This window comes from Scomber scombrus, chromosome 21 (assembly GCF_963691925.1).
Source record: "Scomber scombrus chromosome 21, fScoSco1.1, whole genome shotgun sequence".
Classification (NCBI taxonomy): Eukaryota; Metazoa; Chordata; class Actinopteri; order Scombriformes; family Scombridae; genus Scomber; species Scomber scombrus.
In genome coordinates this window covers 25,057,038-25,083,098 of record NC_084990.1, presented here as the reverse complement: position 1 = coordinate 25,083,098, position 26,061 = coordinate 25,057,038, and the positions used below count along the sequence as shown (strand labels likewise).

The 26,061-nt window shown below is 44.0% G+C and overlaps 1 protein-coding gene across 1 annotated transcript; it reads left to right on the top strand.

The window, feature by feature from the left end:
* Positions 1–570: 570 nt before the first annotated feature.
* Positions 571–26,061, top strand: LOC134003177 (scavenger receptor cysteine-rich type 1 protein M130-like). Its single transcript, XM_062442304.1, has 15 exons — positions 571–631; positions 3,467–3,496; positions 5,749–6,030; positions 7,785–8,090; positions 8,234–8,518; positions 9,275–9,580; positions 11,110–11,117; positions 13,483–13,762; positions 18,515–18,823; positions 18,918–19,199; positions 20,189–20,494; positions 20,687–20,968; positions 24,988–25,293; positions 25,388–25,681; positions 26,042–26,061. The coding sequence occupies exons 1-15, from the start codon at positions 589–591 to the stop codon at positions 26,059–26,061; spliced, it is 3,339 nt and encodes a 1,112-aa protein (XP_062298288.1). The 5' UTR covers positions 571–588.

Genomic DNA, 26,061 nt, shown 5'->3' with positions numbered 1-26,061 from the left:
TTTTCATTTTGGTAATGAAAGAGAACTAAATAACTAAATAATGTCAAAGATTTATTTTCCAAAATAATCTTATGTTTAGGCGATTTCAGTATTTCTACATTTATTTATTTATATTTTTCTGTGTGAACTGTGGTAAACTTTCATATTTCAGTTTTACTCTGAAGTAGCAGAGCAAAAGAAAATGCTGATAATCAGCAAGCTCGGACTGAGAACGGGAAGAGGGTCAAAAAAGAGTGAAGTGAGAAAACAGAAGGGTGTTTGTGGTTTGTCAGCTTCCTGTTTTAAATCACACACTTTTAGTTTTTAATAATAACAACTCAAATCTTCCTAAACAACAAACAACTGTTTAAAATGAACTAAATGAAGTTATGAGGTTTTTCTGTGACAGAAAGCATCTGAGATTACAGAGAACATATTTGTTACCATGGCAACATGTTTATTGTCGTGTTACTTCCTGTTACTCTGTCAAACTGCTTATCAGAGTAAAATCTTGCTCACGTGAGATAAAAAGAGGAAACAGTTCATGTGATCAGCAGAGGAGAGCTATCGAGTCCGTCAGACAGACAGAGACAGACGGTCTACCTGGTCATGGATCACCTGCTGATGGTGTTGGTGTTGCTGTGCAGCTCAGGTAGGACTCTGCTTTAATGATGGATGTGTGAAAGACTCAAAACCTCTTTGAAAAATACTGAATTTAAGTCAAAAGTTCACTGAAGGAAAATGTTATCAGTAAAAAGTAGTGAAATATCTTCAGTTCAGTCCTGATAGTTTCACATCGCTTCTTTTCACAGTTTAATAACTGATGTGTTAACATGGAAGCTGTAGTGGAGGCACACATTATATTTCCAGTGGACCATCTTGTTCCAGAAAAACTGACTTACGAACATTTAGAAGAAAGTTGAACAAATTCAGACTCATACGTAGCTACACAGCAGCCACATAAACCACACTGACGCTCTGATTGCTTAACAGCATGTGAAGTGCATTGATGTAGTGATCTATGCAAATAAACTGCAGACACATCAGGTGGTTAACAGTTTAAATGCTACTCTTGGGCTTAAGAGAAAAGGCAGGTGGGTGAAGGATACAAATGTTTTTTACCTCTTTTATTCCTGTCAACAACGGCAGCTTTTCAGAAAACATCACGATGTGTAAAACATCAGATGTCAGTGGAGATAAAAGATACATGGGAATTATAAATGAATCCATTAATTAAAATTAGCATCTCCTGTGGAAAAATTACTAATAAGTGGATGAGGAACAGGTGAGCAGACAAGGACAGACTGGAGGGACACTGAGGACTGATACAGGACAGGTGTGGAGGGGAAATGGGCTGGAAGGAGAGCAGGAACACAGAAGATAAAACACAGAGCAAACAACCCAAATATCAGTAAGTCAAACCAAATGAGCTAAAGGCAGAGGAAGTATTTGTACTTGTATTTTTCGGGTGACTTTTTACTTTTACTCCCTACATTTAAACACAAATATTACTTTCTACTCATTACATTGTCAAACAGGCTTGTTACTTTCAACCTCTGTGACTTTATTAAAAAGAAGACATGAAGTGCAAATAAGCGATAAAAGCCAGATCTTTGTTTTTCTTTTGGTGTGTTCGCTCTGTGTCGTCTTGGGTGGCTGCCCACATGTGTGCAGACAGTGCAGGAATATGACCAACACATGCTGTGCACTGTTTACAGAGGTGGATTATAACAGTAGTCTGTGACAGTGAGTGAGTCAGTGAGGAGAGATTAACGCCAGCAAAAAACATGAATGCTCGGCAGCGGAGATCCTAGGATCTGGGGGCCAGAAACAAGAACTGTTTCATTTATTCCATTTTTATGAGTCACATTTCAAACAAAATTCAGTGACTGCTATTCACTGCATGATCCAGCAAAAAAGGAAGCCTTCTGATTGGATGCCCCCCCCCCCCCCCCACAGCTAAAAGCCAGCATATAAACTGTAATAACTTGAATTGTGATGACAAAAATAAATATCTACATAAAAAAGATGAACAGATCAGAGGAAGAAGGGGGAAGGAGAAACACGTGTTTCTTTAAGTCTCCCGCGTCTTTCCTGGCACAATAACTAGTGAAAAAGCATCGTTTACGATGTGCAGCTTGCTTTTGTCCGACTCGGGTGACGTCATTGGCAGGAAGTGACGTCAGGCGCCTCACAGCCAATCAGGGAAGAGAATCCCCCAGGGGGAATATGGGATTTTGAGTTCTGCTTGATTTTACCCAGACCAGACAAAGCCATCTGCCAGGCTTTGAAGAACCAAACAACAGTGAGTGGGTTCATTCACATTTTGGGAGAAGCAAATTGAATCTAATAATGAAAAAAATCAACTATCATTATCTATGTCTACATGAATATTAAAGTCACCTACTATAATTACTTTATCAGAACTGAGGTCTGTAAAGTTGTCCAGGCTGGGTTAGGGTTAGCATCTGAGGACAACTAACAGACTACACATCTGTTACCATGGCAACGGCAGAGCATTTCTTGTCATGTACAGGACTGGCTGTTGGGAAATATTTTTTTTCTTATCAAATACACGTATTTGAGACACTTCCTGTTTCTCTGACAAACTGTTTCTCACATTTAACCCATCCAGTCATGAAGAAATTCTGACTGTGTCGTACTGATGGTCCATCATGACTGAATTCTGACGATGATGAAAAAAAAGGCAAATATATCAAAATCTGGTCAAAGTTTAGTGAACTGAGCCTTTAACCTGCAGTTAGTGGCTTCAGTGTTGTTTGTCTTCTGGCTGATGAGGAGATACATGAGGAGGAAAAAGGGTAACTAACATACCTAAACATACCTATTTAAGAGTTGATTGTCAATAAAAAAACAACAACAACAATAAGCACAGAACAACAAAACTGAACAAATTATACAGAATTAGTGTGCAGCTCAGGCAGGACTCTGCTTTAATGATGGATGTGTGAAAGATTTCAAAACATCTTTGTAAAATGATTTAAGTCTAAATCCTGCATTCAAAAAATGTATTAGTAGTAATGAAATATCTTATTTTCAGTGTAATGGCTTAGTGAGTCATTGCTGTTTTGAGGTTTCAAGTTTAGCGATTTGACTGTTGTCATCCTGGATTTCAATGTTTCCACGTCTGAATTTTTCTTGTTCTCAGGTCTCTGCTGGAAAAAAATCTCAATCTCAATAAGACTGTCTGGTTTGGTTTTTAGCTCCGTCTTCTAGTTACTGAAAACTGAACATGTTACTTTCACATATTATAACAGTCTGTGGCATATTTGGTAAAACAGATGTAAAAGTTATATTGTGGTCCACTTTGCAGGTCAGTGGTAAACTGGTCAAATGACTCCTGAGTGAGTTCAATAATCTGTGTTTTCACTGAGATGAGCTCTGAGCTGCTGGAAAGCCTCACAGTGTTTGTTCAGTTCACAGCTCTGCACCAATATTAATATTAATTGTCTGATTTTCTCTCCAGGACTCCAGGCTGAAGATGATCACCAATCAGGTAAAAACAGAGAATGTATGTCATGTGGTCTGGGAACACCTCTGATCCTCCAGGAGGAGCTGGAGGACGTTACTCACACCTCCATCAGTGGTGGACAGTCAATCTATTTGGGTTTATGACCAAATACCCTCAAAACTAACAACTCATAAAATATGCTAATGTTAGCATTGGAAAGTGAAAATCCAGATTTGGTACAGTCATCACAGTTATATTTCATCACTGTCTGCTGCACACGGCTCATTTTTGTGTCTATAATATCTATAAAATGATTATTATTATTATGGGATTGTTTACAGGAAGTACTGTACATGAACTCTACTCATTGTTCCATTGTGGAACATTCACACTGCCTGCCTTTGAAGGAGTTCATTAATCAGACATTCAGTGACTCTTAGTGCAGATTTAATACCAGAAGGATCATCAGCAGTAACCATCAGGGCCAGTCGAGGAATGGACCTGGATCTGGTGACCAGGCTACAGAGCTGTTCACAAGTCATTTTTTACATGTCCAAGTCAAGTCTCAAGTCTCTGAGCTAGACTCCAAGTCAAGTCTCAAGTCTTTGAGCTAGAGTCCAAGTCAAGTCTCAAGTCTTTGAGCTAGACTCCAAGTCAAGTCTCAAGTCTTTGAGCTAGAGTCCAAGTCAAGTCTCAAGTCTTTGAGCTAGACTCCAAGTCAAGTCTCAAGTCTTTGAGCTAGAGTCCAAGTAAAGTCTCAAGTCTCTCGCCAACACTAAATCAAATTCAAATTCTGACCTTAGAGCTGTACAATCCTTCTGTTTGTATGTTGAGATGTCCTCTCCTGAAACTGTTACCAAATCTACCTTCGGCTATTACCTTGACCTAGACCTTGATATAGGACAGTATGAACATGTATCAATTGTAGGTTCACTATAGAGAATCTACTGCAATGTGATGTGAAGAAACATACACTAAGAATTATTTCAATTCCATAACTGTATTTTCTTCAACAAAAAAATAATTATTTTAACAATGTTGTAAAATATAACAAAATGAACAAAACATGAACATCACAGAAACACTGCAGTTTAACACTGTGGTACAAACACACCTTTAATCTGCTGCTTAACACAACACACAGCAGGGAATGTGTGGGGATATTATAAAATATATATATATAAAATGACCATAGTTAACGCAACGTTGTGTTTTTTAATAATTAGTAGCGGAGCCACTAAGTTAGTGGCACTAAATAACGGAGTTGCGGTGGTTTCCTGTCTGATCTTTCAAAATAAAACCTTTGCTATTGTGCGCTTCTTCTTATTATTAACAAACAAAATTGGGGCTTGTCAATTACGGGAGAAATGGGCGGCGGGAGATGGTTTCGAAATATGGGAGAACCAGGGAAAAACGGGAGTGTGAAGGCATTGTATCCAAACGTAATGATCTGAGGCTCCTGCTGAACTTATCGCACTCGCCATTGTCAATGTCTGATACTGAAGATGCGCGCTCCACACATGGCGTTGGTGTTTACATCTAGCTCAGAGCCAGAGATCATACAAAAAGATGAATGACAGATAAATAATGAGAATAATAATAACATGAAATAAAAGTTGTTCGCGAGTCTCGAGCCTCGAGTCGAAGTCAAGTCTGAAGTCTTTTGAGGTCAAGTCCAAGTCGAGTCTGAAGTCACAGTTTAGTGAGACTTAAGTGCAACTCGAGTCCGAGTCGCGAGTCCGAGTCCCCAGCTCTGCCAGGCTATCAAAGTAGCAGGCTAGCTTAGTTAGCCACTGGCCAGCTAAAAACAACAACAACAACCACAGACAGCCATTGAGTCCACAGAGGCAAGACAGACATATCAACAGAAGTCAGGAAAAAAACACTGCAAAGACCTAAGAAATTATAATGGACTACAGAAAATCACACAGATCACTCTTTTGTTTCTGTTCTAATGAAACTCACTTTATTCTTTCACTGATGACTCTCTTGTTTCTGTTCTAATGAAACTCACTTTATTCTTTCACTGATGACTCTCTTGTTTCTGTTCTAATGAAACTCACTTTATTCTTTTACTGATGACTCTCTTGTTTCTGTTCTAATGAAACTCACTTTATTCTTTCACTGATGACTCTCTTGTTTCTGTTCTAATGAAACTCACTTTATTCTTTCACTGATGACTCTCTTGTTTCTGTTCTAATGAAACTCACTTTATTCTTTCACTGATGACTCTCTTGTTTCTGTTCTAATGAAACTCACTTTATTCTTTCACTGATCACTCTCTTGTTTCTGTTCAGAGACTGTCAGGTTGGTGGGAGGAGCCAGTCGCTGTGCAGGTACACTGGAGGTGAAACATGGAGAGTGGAGACCAGTGAGTTACTCTGTCTGGACCCTGAAGGAAGCAAATGTCATGTGTAGATATCTGGACTGTGGCTCTGCTCTTTTAACAAGAAGCAGATATGAGGTCCCAAAGATGTCTGTATGGAGGCTCAGACCAGACTGTGTTCGGTCTGGATCTGCACTGATGGACTGTGTATCATCAGATTCTTCTAATCATATCCGGGAGCTCACCTGCTCAGGTAAGTCCATCAGTGACATCATCTCTGACAGTTGCTTTCGACACCGTTTCTCATGTCATACTTGTAGCATACGGCTGTATGCCGCAACATAGGAAAGTCACGACAGTGTGACGTCATTGCCGTAAAGCATTATTCAGTTGTGTTCAGTGTATGAATGGGCGCTGATGTAAATAAAGACACAGTGAGCATACAGTCGTTGTCCGTGCATTATTGGACATAACAATACTCCTGGACAGGTTAGCCTCCATTGGAATCACTGACATCCCTCTGGCTTGGTTCAGATCAGATCTCTCTGGTTGCACACACCGTCCAGCTCCACCGTGCACAACGTAAATGGCTTGGCGCTGAAGCCCACAGAGTGGATGGTGGTCGGGCCACCATCCACAGACAGGAAGGACAGGACGAGCGGAGTCAGGGGTTTGTGGGGACGGGTGCAGAGCGGCACACTTTGGAGAAGTGATTCAGTTTACCACAGCATTGGCACCTCTGTCCTGTGGCCGGGCAGACAGGTGCGCGTGTGGGGTGGGAAGAAGAACCGCAGTTTCCACAACGGCGGCGTGCTGCAGTGCCCTGGCGACCCGCGACATTTACCTCGAGGTTATCGTGAGGGGAAGTGGGCTCGGAGAGCTGAGCTGTTAGGGCCACTGTCTGTACCAGCGGAGCAGACTGCGAGGGGGCCGGGTCTGAGGCCGCTAGCCGCGATGCTAACAGAGCAGCAGACTCGAGCTGCAAGGCCATTACCACTGCCCTCGACAGCGGCAGGTCGTCCAGCGACATGAACAGTTTCTCCCACAGTTTGGGGTCGGTCGTGTGCTCTGCTAGCTGGTCTCGTATCATCTCCTCTTCTAAATTGCTGAACTTACAGAGGCTAGCCAGACACCAGAGGTCGGTTACGTAGTGGTGGACCGACTCACCCGGCCGCTGCCCGCGCTGGCGGAAGACGATCCGCTGTACCATAACGCTCTGTGGAGCAGCGAAATGTCCGGCTAGTAAGGTGACACAGTCCGCATACGTTTTAGCGGGTCTCAGAGTGCGGAAGATGCGCTGTCCCTTGCTACCTAGGCTTTGGATCAACGTGGCCTTTAGCCGCACATCGTCAGCCTCGGGTAACCCGATAGCCGCTATGAATGTCTGGAAAGACTCATGCCAGCGGAACCACGGGATCGGTGGCGTACCAGGCAGAGCGAGGAACGAAGGCAGAGGTAAAAAAAGGAAGCTCCATCCTTGTCGCCAATGTTATGTCCAATAATTCACGGACAACGACTGTATGCTCACTGTGTCTTTATTTACATCAGCGGCCATTCATCTACTGAACTCACTGCATCACACTTTACGGCCATGACGTCACACTGTCGTGACCTTCCTATGTTGTGGCATAAAGCCGTATGCTACAGGCTCATTGATTCAAACTGAGACAATCTGCACCTTTAAGGATATTCACACTACAAGAGAAAGCAGCAGTAGTAGCAGTTTAGAGTTACAGTATACTGTATGTATATGGTATTTAATCATTTGTATTAACACAGTGTAAACAGAGCAGTTTGCTGCTCTCTGTCAGCTCAGTGTCAGAACCATGATCAGATGTACTGACTTCACACTAGGGATCAGTTTCATTAGGATTTTATCAATACTACTACTCTTATCAATACCTCTTATTGATCCGGTTCTTTATCGATACCAATTAAAAAGCTTTATTGGTATGAATGTTGCAGTTAAATATTCCCAAAACTAATGACGGTCCTCTCTCTCTCCAGACTCTGTCAGGCTGGTGAATGGGACTAGTCTGTGTTCAGGCAGACTGGAGGTGAAGTCTGAGCAGTCGTGGTCCTCAGTGTGTGAAGCTGACTTTGACCAGCAGGATGCAGATGTGGTCTGTAGGGAGCTTGACTGTGGGACTTCTTTAGTCATCCAGGGGGCACTCTATGGAGAAGTGGAGGCTCCAATGTGGACCAAAGAGTTCCAGTGTGGAGGCAATGAGTCTGCTCTCCTGGACTGTGAACGATCAAACTCAGCTACAAGAACCTGCTCACCTGGTAAAGCTGTTGGACTCACCTGCTCAGGTAGAAGAGGAGCTGCAGCTTTGATTTGTCTTCATTTCTGTTCTAATGAAACTCACTTTATTCTTTTACTGATGACTCTCTTGTTTCTGTTCTAATGAAACTCACTTTATTCTTTTACTGATGACTCTCTTGTTTCTGTTCAGAGCCTTTCAGATTGGTGGGAGGAGCCAGTCGCTGTGCAGGTACACTGGAGGTGAAACAAGGAGTGTGGAGACCATTAAGATACTCTGACTGGACCCTGAATGAAGCAGATGCAATATGTAGAAATCTGGACTGTGGCTCTGCTGTTTCAACAAGAAGCAGAAGGCTAGACTCAGACAGACCTGTATGGGTGATCAGTTCTGACTGTCTTCGTTCTGGATCTGCACGGAGGAGCTGTGTATCATCATCATATTTATCGTCCTCCATCTTGGAGATCACCTGCTCAGGTAAGTCCATCAGTGACTTCATCTCTGACAGTAATATTCTCCTTCCTCTGTCACAGTGATAGTTGGTGGTTTCCATTGGACTGAACTGTAAACTTATCCAGGACGACAGCATCCTAAAGGGTAGAGAAGTTAGCTTGTTCCTGGAGGCTCATTGATTCAAACTGAGACAATCTGCACCTTTAAGGATATTCACACTACAAGAGAAAGCAGCAGTAGTAGCAGTTTAGAGTTACAATATACTGTATGTATATGGTATTTAATCATTTGTATTAACACAGTGTAAACAGAGCAGTTTGCTGCTCTCTGTCAGCTCAGTGTCAGAACCATGATCAGATGTACTGACTTCACACTAGGGATCAGTTTCATTAGGATTTTATCAATACTACTACTCTTATCAATACCTCTTATTGATCCAGTTCTTCATCAATACTCTCATCGGCTCTTTTTAATTGTCATAAAATTATTACTATATTAATATTATAATTAACGAAAGTCATGAATCCACAAAACTCCTCCTTTTAAACTTATACATCTTCTTTATTTTCTGATATCATGCATTGTTGTCCACCAGTGTCATTCTTCATGCTACCACAAGAAATAACATAAAATATTTTCTGTGGATAAAGACTTGAGTCAGGGTATGAATGTGCTCTCTCTCTTTATCAGTTGTTATTTTCTAATTCAGAAAAAGCTTTATTGGTATGAATGTTGCAGTTAAATATTCCCAAAACTAATGATGGTCCTCTTTCTCTCCAGACTCTGTCAGGCTGGTGAATGGGTCTAGACTGTGTTCAGGCAGACTGGAGGTGAAGTCTGAGCAGTCGTGGTCCTCAGTGTGTGAAGCTGACTTTGACCAGCAGGATGCAGAGGTGGTCTGTAGGGAGCTTGGCTGTGGGACTCCTTCAGTCCTCCAGGGGGCGCTCTATGGAGAAGTGGAGGCTCCAATGTGGACCAAAGAGTTCCAGTGTGGAGGCCATGAGTCTGCTCTCCTGGACTGTAGAAGATCAGACTCAGCTAGAAGAACCTGCTCACCTGGTAAAGCTGTTGGACTCACCTGCTCAGGTAGAAGAGGAGCTGCAGCTTTGATTTGTCTTCATTTCTGTTCTAATGAAACTCACTTTATTCTTTTACTGATGACTCTCTTGTTTCTGTTCTAATGAAACTCACTTTATTCTTTTACTGATGACTCTGTTGTTTCTGTTCTAATGAAACTCACTTTATTTGGAACGTACAGCGGAACGGAAATGACAACGATTCAAATGATCAGCACGGCAGGTAAATAGAACAATTGCACTGGCAGGTCACTCACTACAAACCTGCAATTGTGGCTGGCAAAAAATAACATCAGAGAAGGGTGTCACGATCCATCAGGGCAGGAAAAGGTGCCTGAGAGAGCTTACTGAGGGGCCTCGCATTGACCAGTTCTTCCTTAGAGGTAGGAAAAGTAAGTTGAGTGAAGCCCAGTGGCAGGACAAGCACCACAGCCCACAGGGTATCAGAACCCCAGAAAAAGCTCAATCTAGCACAAGTCTATTATTAGTCTGAGCCCAGAGCCCACTCAGCTACAGCCAGTTGTAGAATGGAGGATGGATGGGCGTAAGCCTCAGATCATGTGGCCTAAATCCTGCCAGAAAAAAGAGTGGGTAACCATCGACACAGACCTTGTTCGGCTCGTAGAAGGTCTGAAAGGAGATATGGAAAGAAGAATGGAGAAGATGGGAGAGATCATCTACAGAGATTCGGGGTGAGAAGTAAGAACCCAAGAACGACAAAGGAACCATCAGCTCAGTGCAAGTCCAGAAGACAGCAGGAAATTGCTGAGAAAGCAGTGGAAGAAGGCCACAGACGTGGAAAAAGGATGGTCTTGAGGCACTCCAGAGCGACATCAGGCAGCGCCTAGCAGTGTTGCGAAGAGCAGAGTGTTCAAGGAAACAACGAGAGAAGAAAGAGCGATCGAGGGCTGCTTTCTACAAATATCCATACAAGTTCGCCAAAAGCCTGTTTGTCAAAGAGAAAACCAGGACCCTAAAAATACCTGTAAGGAAACTGGAGGAGCACCTGAAAAACACCTATTCCGACAATCAGAGGCAAGTGCCTGCCACTATTCTGGATGACATGCCACCAATCCAACCACCATTACATCAAATGGATACAAGGCCCCCTACATGGAGAATGTGGAGAACACAGTTAAGCGGGCGAGGTCGGCATCAGCCCCTGGGCCCAACGGCATTCAATAGGTTTCCATAGGGTTTATAAGAACACTCCTGGTGTCTTGAAGTACCTCTAGCACCAAATGAAGGTGGCTTGGAATAAAGTCATCATACCAAAGGCATGGCAAAGGGCAAGAGGGATCTTGATTCCAAAGGAGAATAACTCCTCAACCATCAGCTAGTTCCGCCAGATCTGTCTCCTGAATGTGGAAGGAAAAACGTTCTTTAGTGTTGTGGCACAAAGACTATCAGCCTTCTTGTTGAAAAACAACCTTGTAGACACCTCAGTACAGAAGGCCGGGATAGGTGGCTTTTCAGGATGGCTGGAACATGCAAACATCATATGGCACCAAGTACAAACAGCCAAGAAGGAAAAGAAAGACCTGCATGTGGTCTTCCTAGATCTTGCCAATGCCTTCGTGTCAGTGCAACACGAGATACTTTGGACGGCGTTCAATTTCTTCCATGTCCCAGAGGGCATAACAAAGCTGGTCAAAGGTTACTTCCAAGACCTTCAGTTCTGCGTCACAACACAGGACAGCACCACTACCTGGCAACACCTGGAAATCGGAATAATGGAAAGGCTGCACTATTTCTCCCCTGGCATTCACTATGGCAATGGAGATGATTATTCGAGCATCACAGTGGTTGGTTGGAGGTGAACGCTTGGAGAATGGGCTACGTCTTCCCCCAATCAGGGCATATATGGATGATATGGTGACTATAACAACAACAAAGCCATGCACCAAACGCCTGCTGGATAAACTCCAGAAAAACATCCACTGGGCCCGAATGGAGGATAAATCCAGCAAATCTCACAGCATCTCCATTGTCAAAGGCCAACTCATCAATGAGAGGTTCTGCATCAGTGGAGAGCAAATACCAATGATCCTGGAGAAACCCATCAAAAGCCTTGGACATTGGTACAATGCAGCCCTCAAAGATGCTGAGCAGTTGGAAGAACTTAGGCAGGATACAATAAGCGGCCTCAACCAAATCAACAGATCTGCTCTTCCAGGGAAGTTGAAGTTGTGGTGCTTCCAATTTGGTCTCCTGCCTTGTCTTGTATGGCCAATAACCATCTACGAGGTTGCTATATCCCATGCCAATCGACTGGAGAGACTGGTGAATGCTCAATTGAGGAAGCTGCTTGGCCTGCCAAGATGCCTGAGCAGTGTGGGGCTGTATGGGAACAGAGCCCTCTCCCTGCCTATCTCAAGCCTGGTGGAGGAGTATAAATGTGCCAAAGCACGACTGGAGATGACACTCACCGAGTCCCGGGACCCCTTGGTACGAGATGCTGCACCCACCGTGGTAATGGGGAAGAAGCCTCAAGCTGCAGTGGCTGATGCACAGGCTGCCCCTCAGTCACCGGGACATCATGGGGCACGTCCAACACGGCAGAGGAGGCTTTGGGCTAGGAACAACAGCACCCACTTGGCAAAAAGGTACTCCAACTTAATGAGGACACATGGTGGTGGAGGAGGTGCGATGCCAGGAGGAAGCAGCCAGGTGTGCCAGAGCAGTCTCCCAAGCATAGCAAATGGCATAGCAAAAGCATAGAGAAAAGGAAAATAACCTGGAGGGAGCTGCGGAACATGGAATCGAACAGGCTAAGTTTCATAATCAGAGCCACATACGATGTACTTCCCTCTCCAACAAACCTACATCTCTGGTTCGGAGAGGACCCAGCATTCCTTCTGTGTGCAGCCCCAGCAACCCTCAAACACATCCTAGTGGGTTGTAAGATCTGCCTGACCCAAGGAAGATACACCTGAAGACACAATCAAGTGCTGAAATGCTTAGCCTCTGCAATTGAGCACAAGAGAGCCACAACCAATACCATTCCACCAACTGCCCAGACTACCTTCCCACAGACAAAATCCTTAATCGGGGAAGGGGAGAAACTGGGGACCAACAACTCACCATCAGACTCAGGCCCATTAAGTGCAGCTAGGGACTAGGAAATGCATGTCAACCTAAGCAAAAGACTCACCTTCCTTTCAGAAGTTGCTGTGACCAACCTGCGCCCAGATCTGGTTTTCGAGTCCAAGTCCTGCCGAAGTGCCTTCATCTTTGAGCTGATGGTCCCTTGGGAAGATACCACCGATGAGGCATATGAAAGGAAAAAGCTGCGCTACGCCAACCTGGCAGCTTAAGCAGAGAAACAGGGATGGAGTGTGAAGGTGTGCCCTGTAGAGGTGGGCTGCAGGGGCTTTTTTGCTAGTTCCACAATAAGGCTCCTGAAGGAAGTTGGCATCAGAGGGCCAGTGGAAGACCATCAAAGAACTTGCCACAGTCGCTGAGAAGAGCAGTCACTGGCTGTGGCTGAGAAGAAAGGAGACAGGGTGGGGAGCCAAATGGCCACTTAGTCCAATGCGGCACACACCCAGGTCTGATCAGCCTGCAGTGGGCGTGCCTCAGCTGAGGGTGTCTTGTGATAAATGGTCGAAACACCCAATGAAGCTGGGGTAAACAACTGAAGATGTGTTGCATGGGAGGAAACATCACTAATCGTTCATCGCCAAACCCAATCCAACCAAGAAGACATCTCACAACCCTTTCAAGGAAAGTGCTGAGCTGAATCATTAGGGATTGTAAAATCTAGTCCTATTAAGCAATATTTTACTGATGACTCTCTTGTTTCTGTTCTAATGAAACTCACTTTATTATTTTACTGATGACTCTCTTGTTTCGGTTCTAATGAAACTCACTTTATTCCTTTATTGATGACTCTGTTGTTTCTGTTCAGAGCCTGTCAGGTTGGTGGGAGGAGCCAGTCGCTGTGCAGGTACACTGGAGCTGAAACATGGAGAGTGGAGACCAGTGAGTTACTCTGACTGGACCCTGAAGAAAGCAGACGTACTATGTAGATATTTGGACTGTGGCTCTGCTGTTTCAATAGGAAGCAGAAATGAAGCCTCACACAGATCTGTATGGTGGATCAGATCTGACTGTTTTCTGTCTGAATCTTCCCTGATGGACTGTGTATCATCACGTTCATCTTCCTCCATAGTGGAGCTCACCTGCTCAGGTAAGTCCATCAGTGACATCATCTCTGACAGTAATATTCTCCTTCCTCTGTCACAGTGATAGTTGGTGGTTTCCATTGGACTGAACTGTAAACTTATCCAGGACGACAGCATCCTAAAGGGTAGAGAAGTTAGCTTGTTCCTGGAGGCTCATTGATTCAAACTGAGACAATCTGCACCTTTAAGGATATTCACACTACAAAAGAAAGCAGCAGTAGTAGCAGTTTAGAGTTACAATATACTGTATGTATATGGTATTTAATCATTTGTATTAACACAGTGTAAACAGAGCAGTTTGCTGCTCTCTGTCAGCTCAGTGTCAGAACCATGATTAACCATTAATGAGGTTTTCCTGCTAAAATAAAGATTCAGTAGAGAAAATAAAAATTCTACCACAAGATGGTGCCTGAATAAGACATTTTAAAATCGTACAAATAACATGAACTATGTTCTGTAGATAAAGACTTGAGTCAGGGTATGAATGTGCTCTCTCTCTTTACCAGTTGTTCCTTTTAAATTCAGTAAAAGTTTAATTGGTATGAATGTTGCAGTTAAATATTCCCAAAACTAATGATGGTCCTCTCTCTCTCCAGACTCTGTCAGGCTGGTGAATGGGACTAGTCTGTGTTCAGGCAGACTGGAGGTGAAGTCTGAGCAGTCGTGGTCCTCAGTGTGTGAAGCTGACTTTGACCAGCAGGATGCAAAGGTGGTCTGTAAGGAGCTTGGTTGTGGGGCTCCTTCAGTCCTCCAGGGGGCGCTCCATGGAGAAGTGGAGGCTCCAATGTGGACCAAAAAGTTCCACTGTGGAGGCCATGAGTCTGCTCTCCTGGACTGTGAACGATCAAACTCAGCTAGAAGAACCTGCTCACCTGGTAAAGCTGTTGGACTCACCTGCTCAGGTAGAAGAGGAGCTGCAGCTTTGATTTGTCTTCATTTCTGTTCTAATGAAACTCACTTTATTCTTTTACTGATGACTCTCTTGTTTCTGTTCTAATGATACTCACTTTATTCTTTTACTGATGACTCTCTTGTTTCTGTTCAGAGCCTGTCAGGTTGGTGGGAGGAGCCAGTCGCTGTGCAGGTACACTGGAGATGAAACAGGGAGAGTGGAGACCAGTGAGTTCCTCCGACTGGACCCTGAAGGAAGCAGATGTAATGTGTGGATATTTGGACTGTGGCTCTACTGTTTCAACAGGAAGCAGAAAGTTAGACGCAGACAGATCTGCATGGGTCTTCAGATCTGACTGTCTTTATTCTGGATCTGCACGCAGGGACTGTGTATCATCATCAGATTCCTCTTCCTCCATCTTGGAGATCACCTGTTCAGGTAAGTCCATCAGTGACATCATCTCTGACAGTAATATTTTCCTTCCTCTGTCACAGTGATAGTTGGTGGTTTCCATTGGAATTTACTGTTAATACCATGACAGCAGTGTACATTTCCCCCAGTGCAAATGTTAAAGTCTGTGTAAAGTAAGAATAAATATGAGTTTGACATACCACAGAAAAGTGTGTTGTTAACCAGCCTGCCAAATGTGAATGATTAAAAAAATTGGCAAATATATGAAATTAGGCTTCAAAGTTGTGTAAAAATGAGCCTCTTTCTCTTCTGCCAAACGCTGTGGGCGTTCCCGCCGAGTCCGCTGAAGCCGCGCCCCCTACCACCTGTCAATCAAAGTCACCACCTCTACCAGAAACATGGACGGTATGGCTGAAAGCTTTCTGCTAGCTTCTAGCTACGCTGCTAGCTCGGCGGCTAACTCGGTGGCTAACTCAGCTAACTGTAGACTGTAGTAGTAGTGTGCCCTGAATGTATTAATACCGCTACAGCAGCAGGGCGGGTTTATGCTATCTAAATGTTTGAAATGCTTTTTACACATTTTTGAGAAATACATTTATGAACTATTTAATGTGTTTAGAAGAAAAAGGCTGAATTCACTTTACACAAACTTTAAAGAAGCCCTGAATGTTCTCTACCGTTCCATCAGTGACTTTTAAAATACTCATCCAGACAGTGTTTTCATTGTGGCAGGGGACTGCAATCAGGCCAAAATGAAAACAGTTCTCCCTCACTTCCATCAGTATGTGGATTTGCAACTATGGGAGACAATACACTGGATCTAGCCTACACGAACATCAAGAAGGCATTTAAGGCAGCACCCCGCCCCCACCTCGGCTCCTCAGACCATCTCTCTGTGATGCTTATTCCTGCATACAAGCCACTGCTAATCAGAGAAAAACCCACTGTTATGCAGGTGAGGGTCTGGCCTGTAGGAACTATGGAAGCATTATAGGACTGCTTTGAGTGCACTGACTGGGACATGTTCAAGGTAGCTGCAACTGATAATCAACACACAAGCGTGGAGGAGTATGCTGAGTCTGTGACTGCTTATATTCAGAATTGCATGGAAGATGTCTGTGTCATCAAGAACATCACCATACGGGCCAACGAGAAACCCTCGATGACTAAGGAGGTACGTAGAATCCTCAACGCACGGTATGACGCCTTTAAAGCTTTAGACATGGTGGTGCTCAGAACAGCAAGAGCCATCCTCAACCGTGCCATAAGAGCAGCAAGGCGTGTCTATAGTCAGAAGATACTGAATTTCTTCTTTGACCCTATGAACACCAGATGCACGTGGCAGGGTATCCAAGCCACTACAGACTATAAAGCTGCTCCTCCACCCTGTATGAACAATACAAACATCCTCAACAAGCTAAATAGATAATTTGGGAGGTTTAAGGGAACTTAACAACACTCCTGTGAGAAAAGCTATTCCTCATCCTGATGAGCAGGCACTTAATTTCGACACATCTGATGTCTGAAGGACCCTGAGAAGAGTGAATTTACAAAAAGCTGCAGGCCCTGACCGAGGACAGGTGCTCAGGGAATGTGCTGACCAGCTGGCTCGGGTTCTCACAGACATCTTCAACATTTCATTGAACAAGCCTGTTGTACCATCATGTTTCAACTGCTACCATCATACCAGTGCCCAAAAAAGCCACAATAACATGTCTCATGATAAGGTGCTTTGAGAGGCTTGTGAAGAACTGTAGTGTCTCCAGACCCGCCCCCCATATTCGATTCGTTCCAGTTTGCTTACCGCCCTAATCACTCCATAGAGTACACCATTTCCTCCGCACTACATCTGAGCTTGGCACATTTAGAGAAGAAGAACACACATATGCGAATGCTGTTTGTGGACTTCAGCTCAGCGTTCAACACCATCATCCCACAACATTTGGAAAGCAAACTGGGCCCCCTGGGTTTCAGCAACCCTATGTGTAACTGGCTGCTGGACTTACTCACCAACGAGCCCAATCTGTCTCCAGTGTCGTCTTCCTGAGCACTGGCTCCCCTCAGTCCACTGCTCTTCACTCTGATGACCCATGACTACTGAGCCAGGTCCACTACTAATCACACATTGTGAAGTATGCAGACGAAACAACAGCAGTGGGCCTCATCCGGGACAACAATGACCTGGCCTACAGAGAGGAGGTGAACCAACTGGTGGACTGGTGCAATACAAACAACCTGGTCCTGAATGTCGTAAAAACCAAGGACATAGTTGTTGACTTCAGGAGGAACCAGCACAGTCACACACCACTCCTCATCAACAACAGGCCAGTGGAGGTAAATAACAGCACCAAGTTCCTCGGGGTGCAGATAACAGACACTATGTCCTGGTGTCTTCACACTGAAGCTCTTGTAAAGGGAGCTCTGCAGTGCCTGCACTTTTTACTCCCAATGAGGAGAGCACACCTCCCCCCTGCCATCCTGACCACTTTTTACAGAGTTACAATAGAGAGCATACTGAACAGCTGCATCTCTGTGTGGTTGGGAGCCTGCAGTGCTTCAGATTGGAAGTCCCTGCAAATAGTGGTGAGGGCAGCGGAGAAGATCATTGGGACTTCATTTCCTCCCATCCAGGACATTGCACAAAACGCTGAGTGACCAGAGCTCACAACATCATACAAGACCCCTCCCACCCCCACCATGGACTGTTCTCCCTACTGGCCTTTGGCAAGAGGTTTTGCAGCATTCGTAGCAGAACAGCCAGATTCTGCGACAGATTCTTTCACTAAGCCGTCAGATTGTTGAATTCCCAAAAATCCCACAACCTACGCACCCACACTCACAATGGACGGTTCCATGGACTGTACAGTTTACATACATATATATATATATATATAATTTTGTTTTGTTTAATTTACTGTTTTATTATTTTTAATATCAACATGGCGTCATATGCATCAATGGCATTGGCATACAGAAGATGCAACGTTTTATTGTCTCTGGTGGGGCAGTCAATATACTGGTGAAAGTTATTTAAAGTTTTGTCCAGTGAAGCATGATTAAAATCACCTGTAATAACCATGAATGCATCCGGGTATTCAGTCTGTAGTTTAGCAGCGGTGGAGCTGATGGCTTCACAGGCTACCGCTGCATCAGCTGACAGGATAACAACGATAACAATGGTGGACGTGAAGTCCCTCGGTAAATAATACGGGCGCATTCCCACTGCTAGCAGCTCAATGTCCGGGGTACAGAGACGTTCCTTCCCAGTAACATGTCCGGGACATAAATACAATCTATCTTATTTAAATATTTCTCTAGATAAAGACTTGAGTCAGGGTATGAATGTGCTCTCTCTCTTTATCAGATGTTGCTTTCAAATTCAGAAAAAGCTTTATTGGTATGAATGTTGCAGTTAAATATTCCCAAAACTAATGATGGTCCTCTCTCTCTCCAGACTCTGTCAGGCTGGTGAATGGGACTAGTCTGTGTTCAGGCAGACTGGAGGTGAAGTCTGAGCAGTCGTGGTCCTCAGTGTGTGAACCTGACTTTGACCAGCAGGATGCAGAGGTGGTTTGTAGGGAGCTTGGCTGTGGGACTCCTTTAGTCCTCCAGGGGGCGCTCTATGGAGAAGTGGAGGCTCCAATGTGGACCAAAGAGTTCCAGTGTGGAGGCAATGAGTCTGCTCTGCTGGACTGTAGAAGATCAGACTCAGCTAGAAGAACCTGCTCACCTGGTAAAGCTGTTGGACTCACCTGCTCACCAGGTAGAAGAGGAGCTGCAGCTTTGATTTGTCTTCATTTCTGTTCTAATAAAACTCACTTTATACTTTCACTGATGACTCTTTTGTTTCTGTTCAGAGCCTGTCAGGTTGGTGGGAGGAGCCAGTCGCTGTGCAGGTACACTGGAGATGAAACATGGAGAGTGGAGACCAGTGAGTTACTCTGTCTGGACCCTGAAGGAAGCCGCTATAATATGCAGACATCTGGACTGTGGCTCTGCTCTTTCAATAAGCAGCAGAAATGAATACTCATACAGATCTCTATGGAGCATCAGTTCTGACTGTGTTCAGTCTGGATCTGCACTGAGGGACTGTGCATCATCATATTCCTCTTACTTCATCATGGAAATCACCTGCTCAGGTAAGTCCATCAGTGACATCATCTCTGACAGTAATATTCTCCTTCCTCTGTCACAGTGATAGTTGGTGGTTTCCATTGGACTGAACTGTAAACTTATCCAGGACGACAGCATCCTAAAGGGTAGAGAAGTTAGCTTGTTCCTGGAGGCTCATTGATTCAAACTGAGACAATCTGCACCTTTAAGGATATTCACACTACAAGAGAAAGCAGCAGTAGTAGCAGTTTACAGTTACAATATACTGTATGTATATGGTATTTAATCATTTGTATTAACACAGTGTAAACAGAGCAGTTTGCTGCTCTCTGTCAGCTCAGTGTCAGAACCATGATCAGATGTACTGACTTCACACTAGGGATCAGTTTCATTAGGATTTTATCAATACTACTACTCTTATCAATACCTCTTATTGATCTGGTTCTTCATCAATACTCTTCTCAATACCAATAAATAATCTTTATTGGTATGAATGTTGCAGTTAAATATTCCCAAAACATTGCAACGATTGATTGATGCAACGTTTTATTGTCTCTGGTGGGGCAGTCAATATACTGGTGAAAGTTATTTAAAGTTTTGTCCAGTGAAGCATGATTAAAATCACCTGTAATAACCATGAATGCATCCGGGTATTCAGTCTGTAGTTTAGCAGCGGTGGAGCTGATGGCTTCACAGGCTACCGCTGCATCAGCTGACAGGATAACAACGATAACAATGGTGGACGTGAAGTCCCTCGGTAAATAATACGGGCGCATTCCCACTGCTAGCAGCTCAATGTCCGGGGTACAGAGACGTTCCTTCCCAGTAACATGTCCGGGACATAAATACAATCTATCTTATTTAAATATTTCTCTAGATAAAGACTTGAGTCAGGGTATGAATGTGCTCTCTCTCTTTATCAGATGTTGCTTTCAAATTCAGAAAAAGCTTTATTGGTATGAATGTTGCAGTTAAATATTCCCAAAACTAATGATGGTCCTCTCTCTCTCTCCAGACTCTGTCAGGCTGGTGAATGGGACTAGTCTGTGTTCAGGCAGACTGGAGGTGAAGTCTGAGCAGTCGTGGTCCTCAGTGTGTGAAGCTGACTTTGACCAGCAGGATGCAGAGGTGGTCTGTAGGCAGATTGACTGTGGGGCTCCTTCAGTCCTCCAGGGGGCGCTCTATGGAGAAGTGGAGGCTCCAATGTGGACCAAAGAGTTCCAGTGTGGAGGCAATGAGTCTGCTCTCCTGGACTGTAGAAGATCAAACTCAGCTAGAAGAACCTGCTCACCTGGTAAAGCTGTTGGACTCACCTGCTCAGGTAGAAGAGGAGCTGCAGCTTTGATTTGTCTTCATTTCTGTTCTAATGAAACTCACTTTATTCTTTTACTGATGACTCTCTTGTTTCTGTTCTAATGAAACTCACTTTATTCTTTTACTGATGACTCTCTTGTTTCTGTTCTAATGAAACTCACTTTATTCTTTTACTGATGACTCTCTTGTTTCTGTTCAGAGCCTGTCAGGTTGGTGGGAGGAGCCAGTCGCTGTGCAGGTACACTGGAGGTGAAATATGGAGAGTGGAGACCAGTGTGGTACTATGACTGGATCCCGAAGGATGCAGATGTAATATGTAGATATTTGGACTGTGGCTCTGCTGTTTCAACAAGAAGCAGAGATGAAGCCTCAAGCAGATCTACATGGTGGTTCAGATCTGACTGGCTTCATTCTGCTTCTGATGTGAGGGACTGTGTGTTCTCATATTCCTCTTCCTCCATCTTGGAGCTCACTTGCTCAGGTAAGATCATCAGTGACATCATATCTGACAGTAATATTTTCCTTCCTCTGTCACAGTTCCAAAAACCTGAGTTTTTACCAGTCACAAAATGTGTTTCACAAGGTTCAATTTTAGGTTTGGTTCTTTTCACTCTTTATATACAGTCATGTGAAAAAATTAAGACACCCTATGAAAGCCTGTGTGTTTTTTTTAAACATATTTGGACATATGAATATTTAATATCTATTTTAACAATACTGACACATTCAAGTAATATAACTTAACATTAAAACTGAAGAAAATACTTTTTAAAACTTTCTGTAAAATGTAATTTCTGGTGAGGAATAAATTAGGACACCCCCACATTCATTCCCACTTAAAATGGCTAAAGTCACACACAGGTGTTTCACATCAGGTGCAAATGATCAGAACATGTGTTATTGAACTTGTTATTCAGCATTGAAGGAGGTTTGCTGTATTTAAACCTCAGACATTTAGTTTGGTGTGCCCCTGACTGTTGAGGTTAAAGTGAGCCCCATGGTGAGATCGAAAGAACTGTCTGAGGCCTTCAGAAAGAAGATTGTAGCAGCTTATAAGTCTGGTAAGGGATTTAAAAAGATCTCAAAAAAGTTTGAAATCAGCCATTCCACTGTCCGGAAAATAGTCTACAGGTGGAGGACATTCAAAACATCTGTCAACATGCCGGGGTCTGGCCGTCCAAGCAAGTTCACCCCGAGAGCAGGCCGCAAGTCTCCAAAAACCCTAAAATGTCATCACGGGACCTACAGCAGACTCTTGCTACTGTAGATGTGAAAGTGCTTGCCTCTACAATCAGAAAGAGACTACACAAGTTTAATTTTCATGGGAGGTGTGCAAGGAGGGGAAACCTTTGCTCTCTAAGAAAAAACTTGAAGGCCAGACTGAAGTTGCAGAGAGAACATAGACAAAGACCAGGACTCCTGGAATAATGTTCTTTGGACAGATGAGTCTAAAATTGAATTATTTGGACACCAGAACAGAAGACATGTTTGGCGTAAACCAAATACAGCATTCCAGGAAAAGAACCTCATACCAACTGTGAAGCACGGAGGTGGAAGTGTCATGGTTTGGGGATGCTTTGCTGCAGCAGGACCTGGCCAGCTCACCATCATAGAATCCACCATGAATTCTACTGTGTATCAGAGATGGCTTGAGGAACATGTGAGACCATCGGTAAAAAAATTAAAGCTGAAGCGGAACTGGACCCTGCAACATGACAATGACCCAAAACATACCAGTAAATCCACCAAGGACTGGCTGAAAACTAAGAAATGGAGAGTCCTGGGCTGGCCGAGTCAAAGCCCAGATCTTAATCCCATTGAGATGCTGTGGGGTGTGGGGAACGGGCTGTACATGCAAGAAACCCCTCAAACATCTCACAGCTGAAAGAATTCTGCGTTGAGTGGGACAAAATTTCCTCAGATCGATGTCAGAGACTGGTAGATGGCTACAAGAAGCGTTACACTGAAGTTATTTCAGCCAAAGGGGGTAACACTAGCTATTAGGGGGTAGGGTGTCCTAACCTTTCCCTCAATTAGAATACACATTTTTGTTGATATCTTTTGTTTAATGAGTAAAACAAGGTTCATTTTTGTTGTTTACCTGCAATTGAATCATTTTCTTTCCAGAGATAAATAACAATGAGATTAGACATCGATATGTGAACATTTCTTAATTAAGAACTGAATATTTATCCACTAAACGCTGGATTAATCCTGTTCTGAGGCTGTGGAAGATTTCCCCACGAAGAGCTCGTGGATGTTTCTCCCACGAATAGCTGACTGATTTCCACTGAGAGAGAGCTGAAAATCAGCGTCGTTAGCCGATGAATGGTCGGACGCTTTGAGGACAGCTGAACTTCCTCCTAACGGAAGAAACGCACCACTCGCCACCAACGGACAGTAAGGGGTTTTGTCTGGGCGGAGTTATTATTGTGTGTATAATACTAGCTGAGTATTATTTTTTATTGCTGTTGTTTAGGTTTGCTGTCTAAGCGTGTGCGCCTTCACCGGCTGTTCTTTGTTCACAGTTTTTGTCATAGCAACATGCTAAACTGTTTGTTAATCGGCCAGGACCTCGTGTTACTGTGCTTTTTGCAAAGGAAATAAGTGGCCCTACTGTGTGGAAAGACCGGTTAAAGCCACCACAGGCCCCGCCGTGGGTCGCCAATATCTGTGGGCAGACCAGCTACTGTATTTCCTTTAAAATCACGTCTCTACACCCGTTAGCAAGTTAGCTTGCTCGTGGGTTAGCGCCATCATGAGTGAGAGAAATAAAAAGCTGTCGGTCAGTATCAGGTGATACGTGTCCACAGCCGCCACGCTGTGTGCATGTTTATCTGTGTACCAAGCTTTGCTACTTTCTTTCTCTTGATCGTCGTCTGCTTTCTTTCTCCCTTCGTCTTACTAACCACACACACACGTACATGTTCACATCCCATACCTCTGCTGTTAGTGAGGCAGCATAGGAAACAAGCTAAGCTACATCCTAGCCTCATTCATTCTCTACGTGGGTGCTGTTGAGCCGGTGTGTTTGGGAGCTGTGACCATGAGTGAGCGACCGTGCGCCACTTTGTCCAGCGGAAACGGTCCCGGACCTGGTTCCTGTTCTTGTGTGACAAGACTGCAGAGTCCGTCAGCTCGAACCCCCCCCCACACACACACACCCTTTCTCTCCCTGTGCCCAAACGCACACAGACACATCCCTCTTCTCTCCTACACACACACACAAACACACACACACACACACACACACACACACACCTGTTTATTTGCAGTCATACACATCTGTTGTTGTTTGTCTATTAGTTAAAGTGGTAGTGCAATGTATAAATATTCATTGATTAAGTTGTTGATTAATCATTTTAATAATACAGTGTTTTAGCTTTAAAGAGAAGCATTTTTGTGATCATTGTGCATATGTTATTGTGACAAGTGGCTGATCAAAATAGACAGAGCTCAGAGTTTCACACCTTCACCTTTTCTTAATTATATGACTGAGTGAGGCTAATCAGACAGTTTGGTTATTTACGGTTTTCCCGGTGGTGCCCTGAATTAATCATTACAATTGATTATTCTTTCATTTCTTGTTAATAATGAATAATTATTTAGGATAATTATTAGTCATTAATAATAACCAAACGCATTCCTTTCTACTGTTACATGTATGGTTGCCTTGTAGCAAGGCTATCACCTACAGTATAGTAGTCCCTCCTTAGTGGAGCTAGTTCTTACATTTTGGTGCTCAGCAGTGAGTTCATTAGTTCTAGTGATTACTAAATCCCTACAATTTTAGGGTTCTCTTAGTGAGACTGTTATTACCAGTTACAACAAATGGTGCTCCTGTGATGAGACGAGATTCACTCCCCTAAATAATGGCTTCCCCATTATTATGAGTTCCACCACCAGAGTTTCTGTTTTGGTCCTGTTGGTGGGCAATGCGTCCCGGTAGCTTTACGGCAGATTCAGGAATCGCGGTTGAGGCCAGGTTTCTCTCATAATCATCACACAACCGTCACATACAAAGTTGTCGGAGCTCCAGTTCGTTCATCTTGTGTGCGATGGATCTGACGTAGGCCAGAAAAAGGCTCAGGCGTGGAGGTTTGTGTGGCTGCTTCCTCAACCTGGTTAGCAATCCAGCTTGACAGCCTCGCTTCTGCTTTCTCTCACTACGCTGTCTACGCCGCATGTTGGAGCCGACAACAATCCACGGAGACCCTGGTGGCCTGTAGATATACGCCGGTGTGTTATGCGTCTGTTAAAAGTAGCTTGTAACAGGAGAACTACTTCGTAAACCGATAGTAATTTACGAAATAATTAACTCCGGACGGCTATACGCAAGCTTTACTTGGCAGAGCCTGCCAGGATTACTTCAGAATCAACAAAATACATACAAAAAAGAACAAAACAGTAGATCTAAGACCGACTGCACAACCGCGCGCCGCCATGATCCTGAGGAAGTTAAATATTCCCAAAACTAATGATGGTCCTTTCTCTCTCCAGACTCTGTCAGGCTGGTGAATGGGACTAGTCTGTGTTCAGGCAGACTGGAGGTGAAGTCTGAGCAGACGTGGTCCTCAGTGTGTGAAGCTGACTTTGACCAGCAGGATGCAGAGGTGGTCTGTAGGGATCTTGGCTGTGGGGCTCCTTCAGTCCTCCAGGGGGCGCTCTATGGAGAAGTGGAGGCTCCAATGTGGACCAAAGAGTTCCAGTGTGGAGGCAATGAGTCTGCTCTCCTGGACTGTAGAAGATCAAACTCAACTAGAAGAACCTGCTCACCTGGTAAAGCTGTTGGACTCACCTGCTCAGGTAGAAGAGGAGCTGCAGCTTTGATTTGTCTTCATTTCTGTTCTAATGAAACTCACTTTATTCTTTTACTGATGACTCTCTTGTTTCTGTTCAGATCCTGTCAGGTTGGTGGGAGGAGCCAGTCGCTGTGCAGGTACACTGGAGCTGAAATATGGAGAGTGGAGACCAGTCGGTGGAAAATTCTATGACTGGACCCTGAAGAAAGCAGATGCAATATGTAGATCTCTGGATTGTGGCTCTGCTGTTTCTACAGGAATCAGAAATGTACACTCATACCGTATGTCTGTATGGTGGATCAGCTCTGAGTGTCTTCAACCTGGATCTGCACTGATGGACTGTGCATCATCATCAGGTTCTTCTTCCTCCATCTTGGAGATCACCTGTTCAGGTAAGTCCATCAGTGACATCATCTCTGACAGTAATATTTTCCTTCCTCTGTCACAGTGATAGTTGGTGGTTTCCATTGGACTGAACTGATCCTACAATTAATGTAACATATTTTCTGTAGATAAAGACTTGAGTCAGGGTATGAATGTGCTCTCTCTCTTCATCAGTTGTTACTTTCAAATTCAGAAACAGCTTTATTGGTATGAATGTTGCAGTTAAATATTCCCGAAACTAATGACGGTCCTCTCTCTCTCCAGACTCTGTCAGGCTGGTGAATGGGAATAGTCTGTGTTCAGGCAGACTGGAGGTGAAGTCTGAGCAGTCGTGGTCCTCAGTGTGTGAAGCTGACTTTGACCAGCAGGATGCAGAGGTGGTCTGTAG

Coding starts and splice junctions, on each gene's coding strand:
- LOC134003177 (XM_062442304.1), top strand. CDS start 589: ATGGATCACCTGCTGATGGTGTTGGTGTTGCTGTGCAGCTCAG. Junction 25,294..25,387: donor TGTTGGACTCACCTGCTCAG/GTAGAAGAGGAG, acceptor GTTTCTGTTCAG/ATCCTGTCAGGTTGGTGGGA. Junction 25,682..26,041: donor CTTGGAGATCACCTGTTCAG/GTAAGTCCATCA, acceptor TTTGACCAGCAG/GATGCAGAGGTGGTCTGTAG.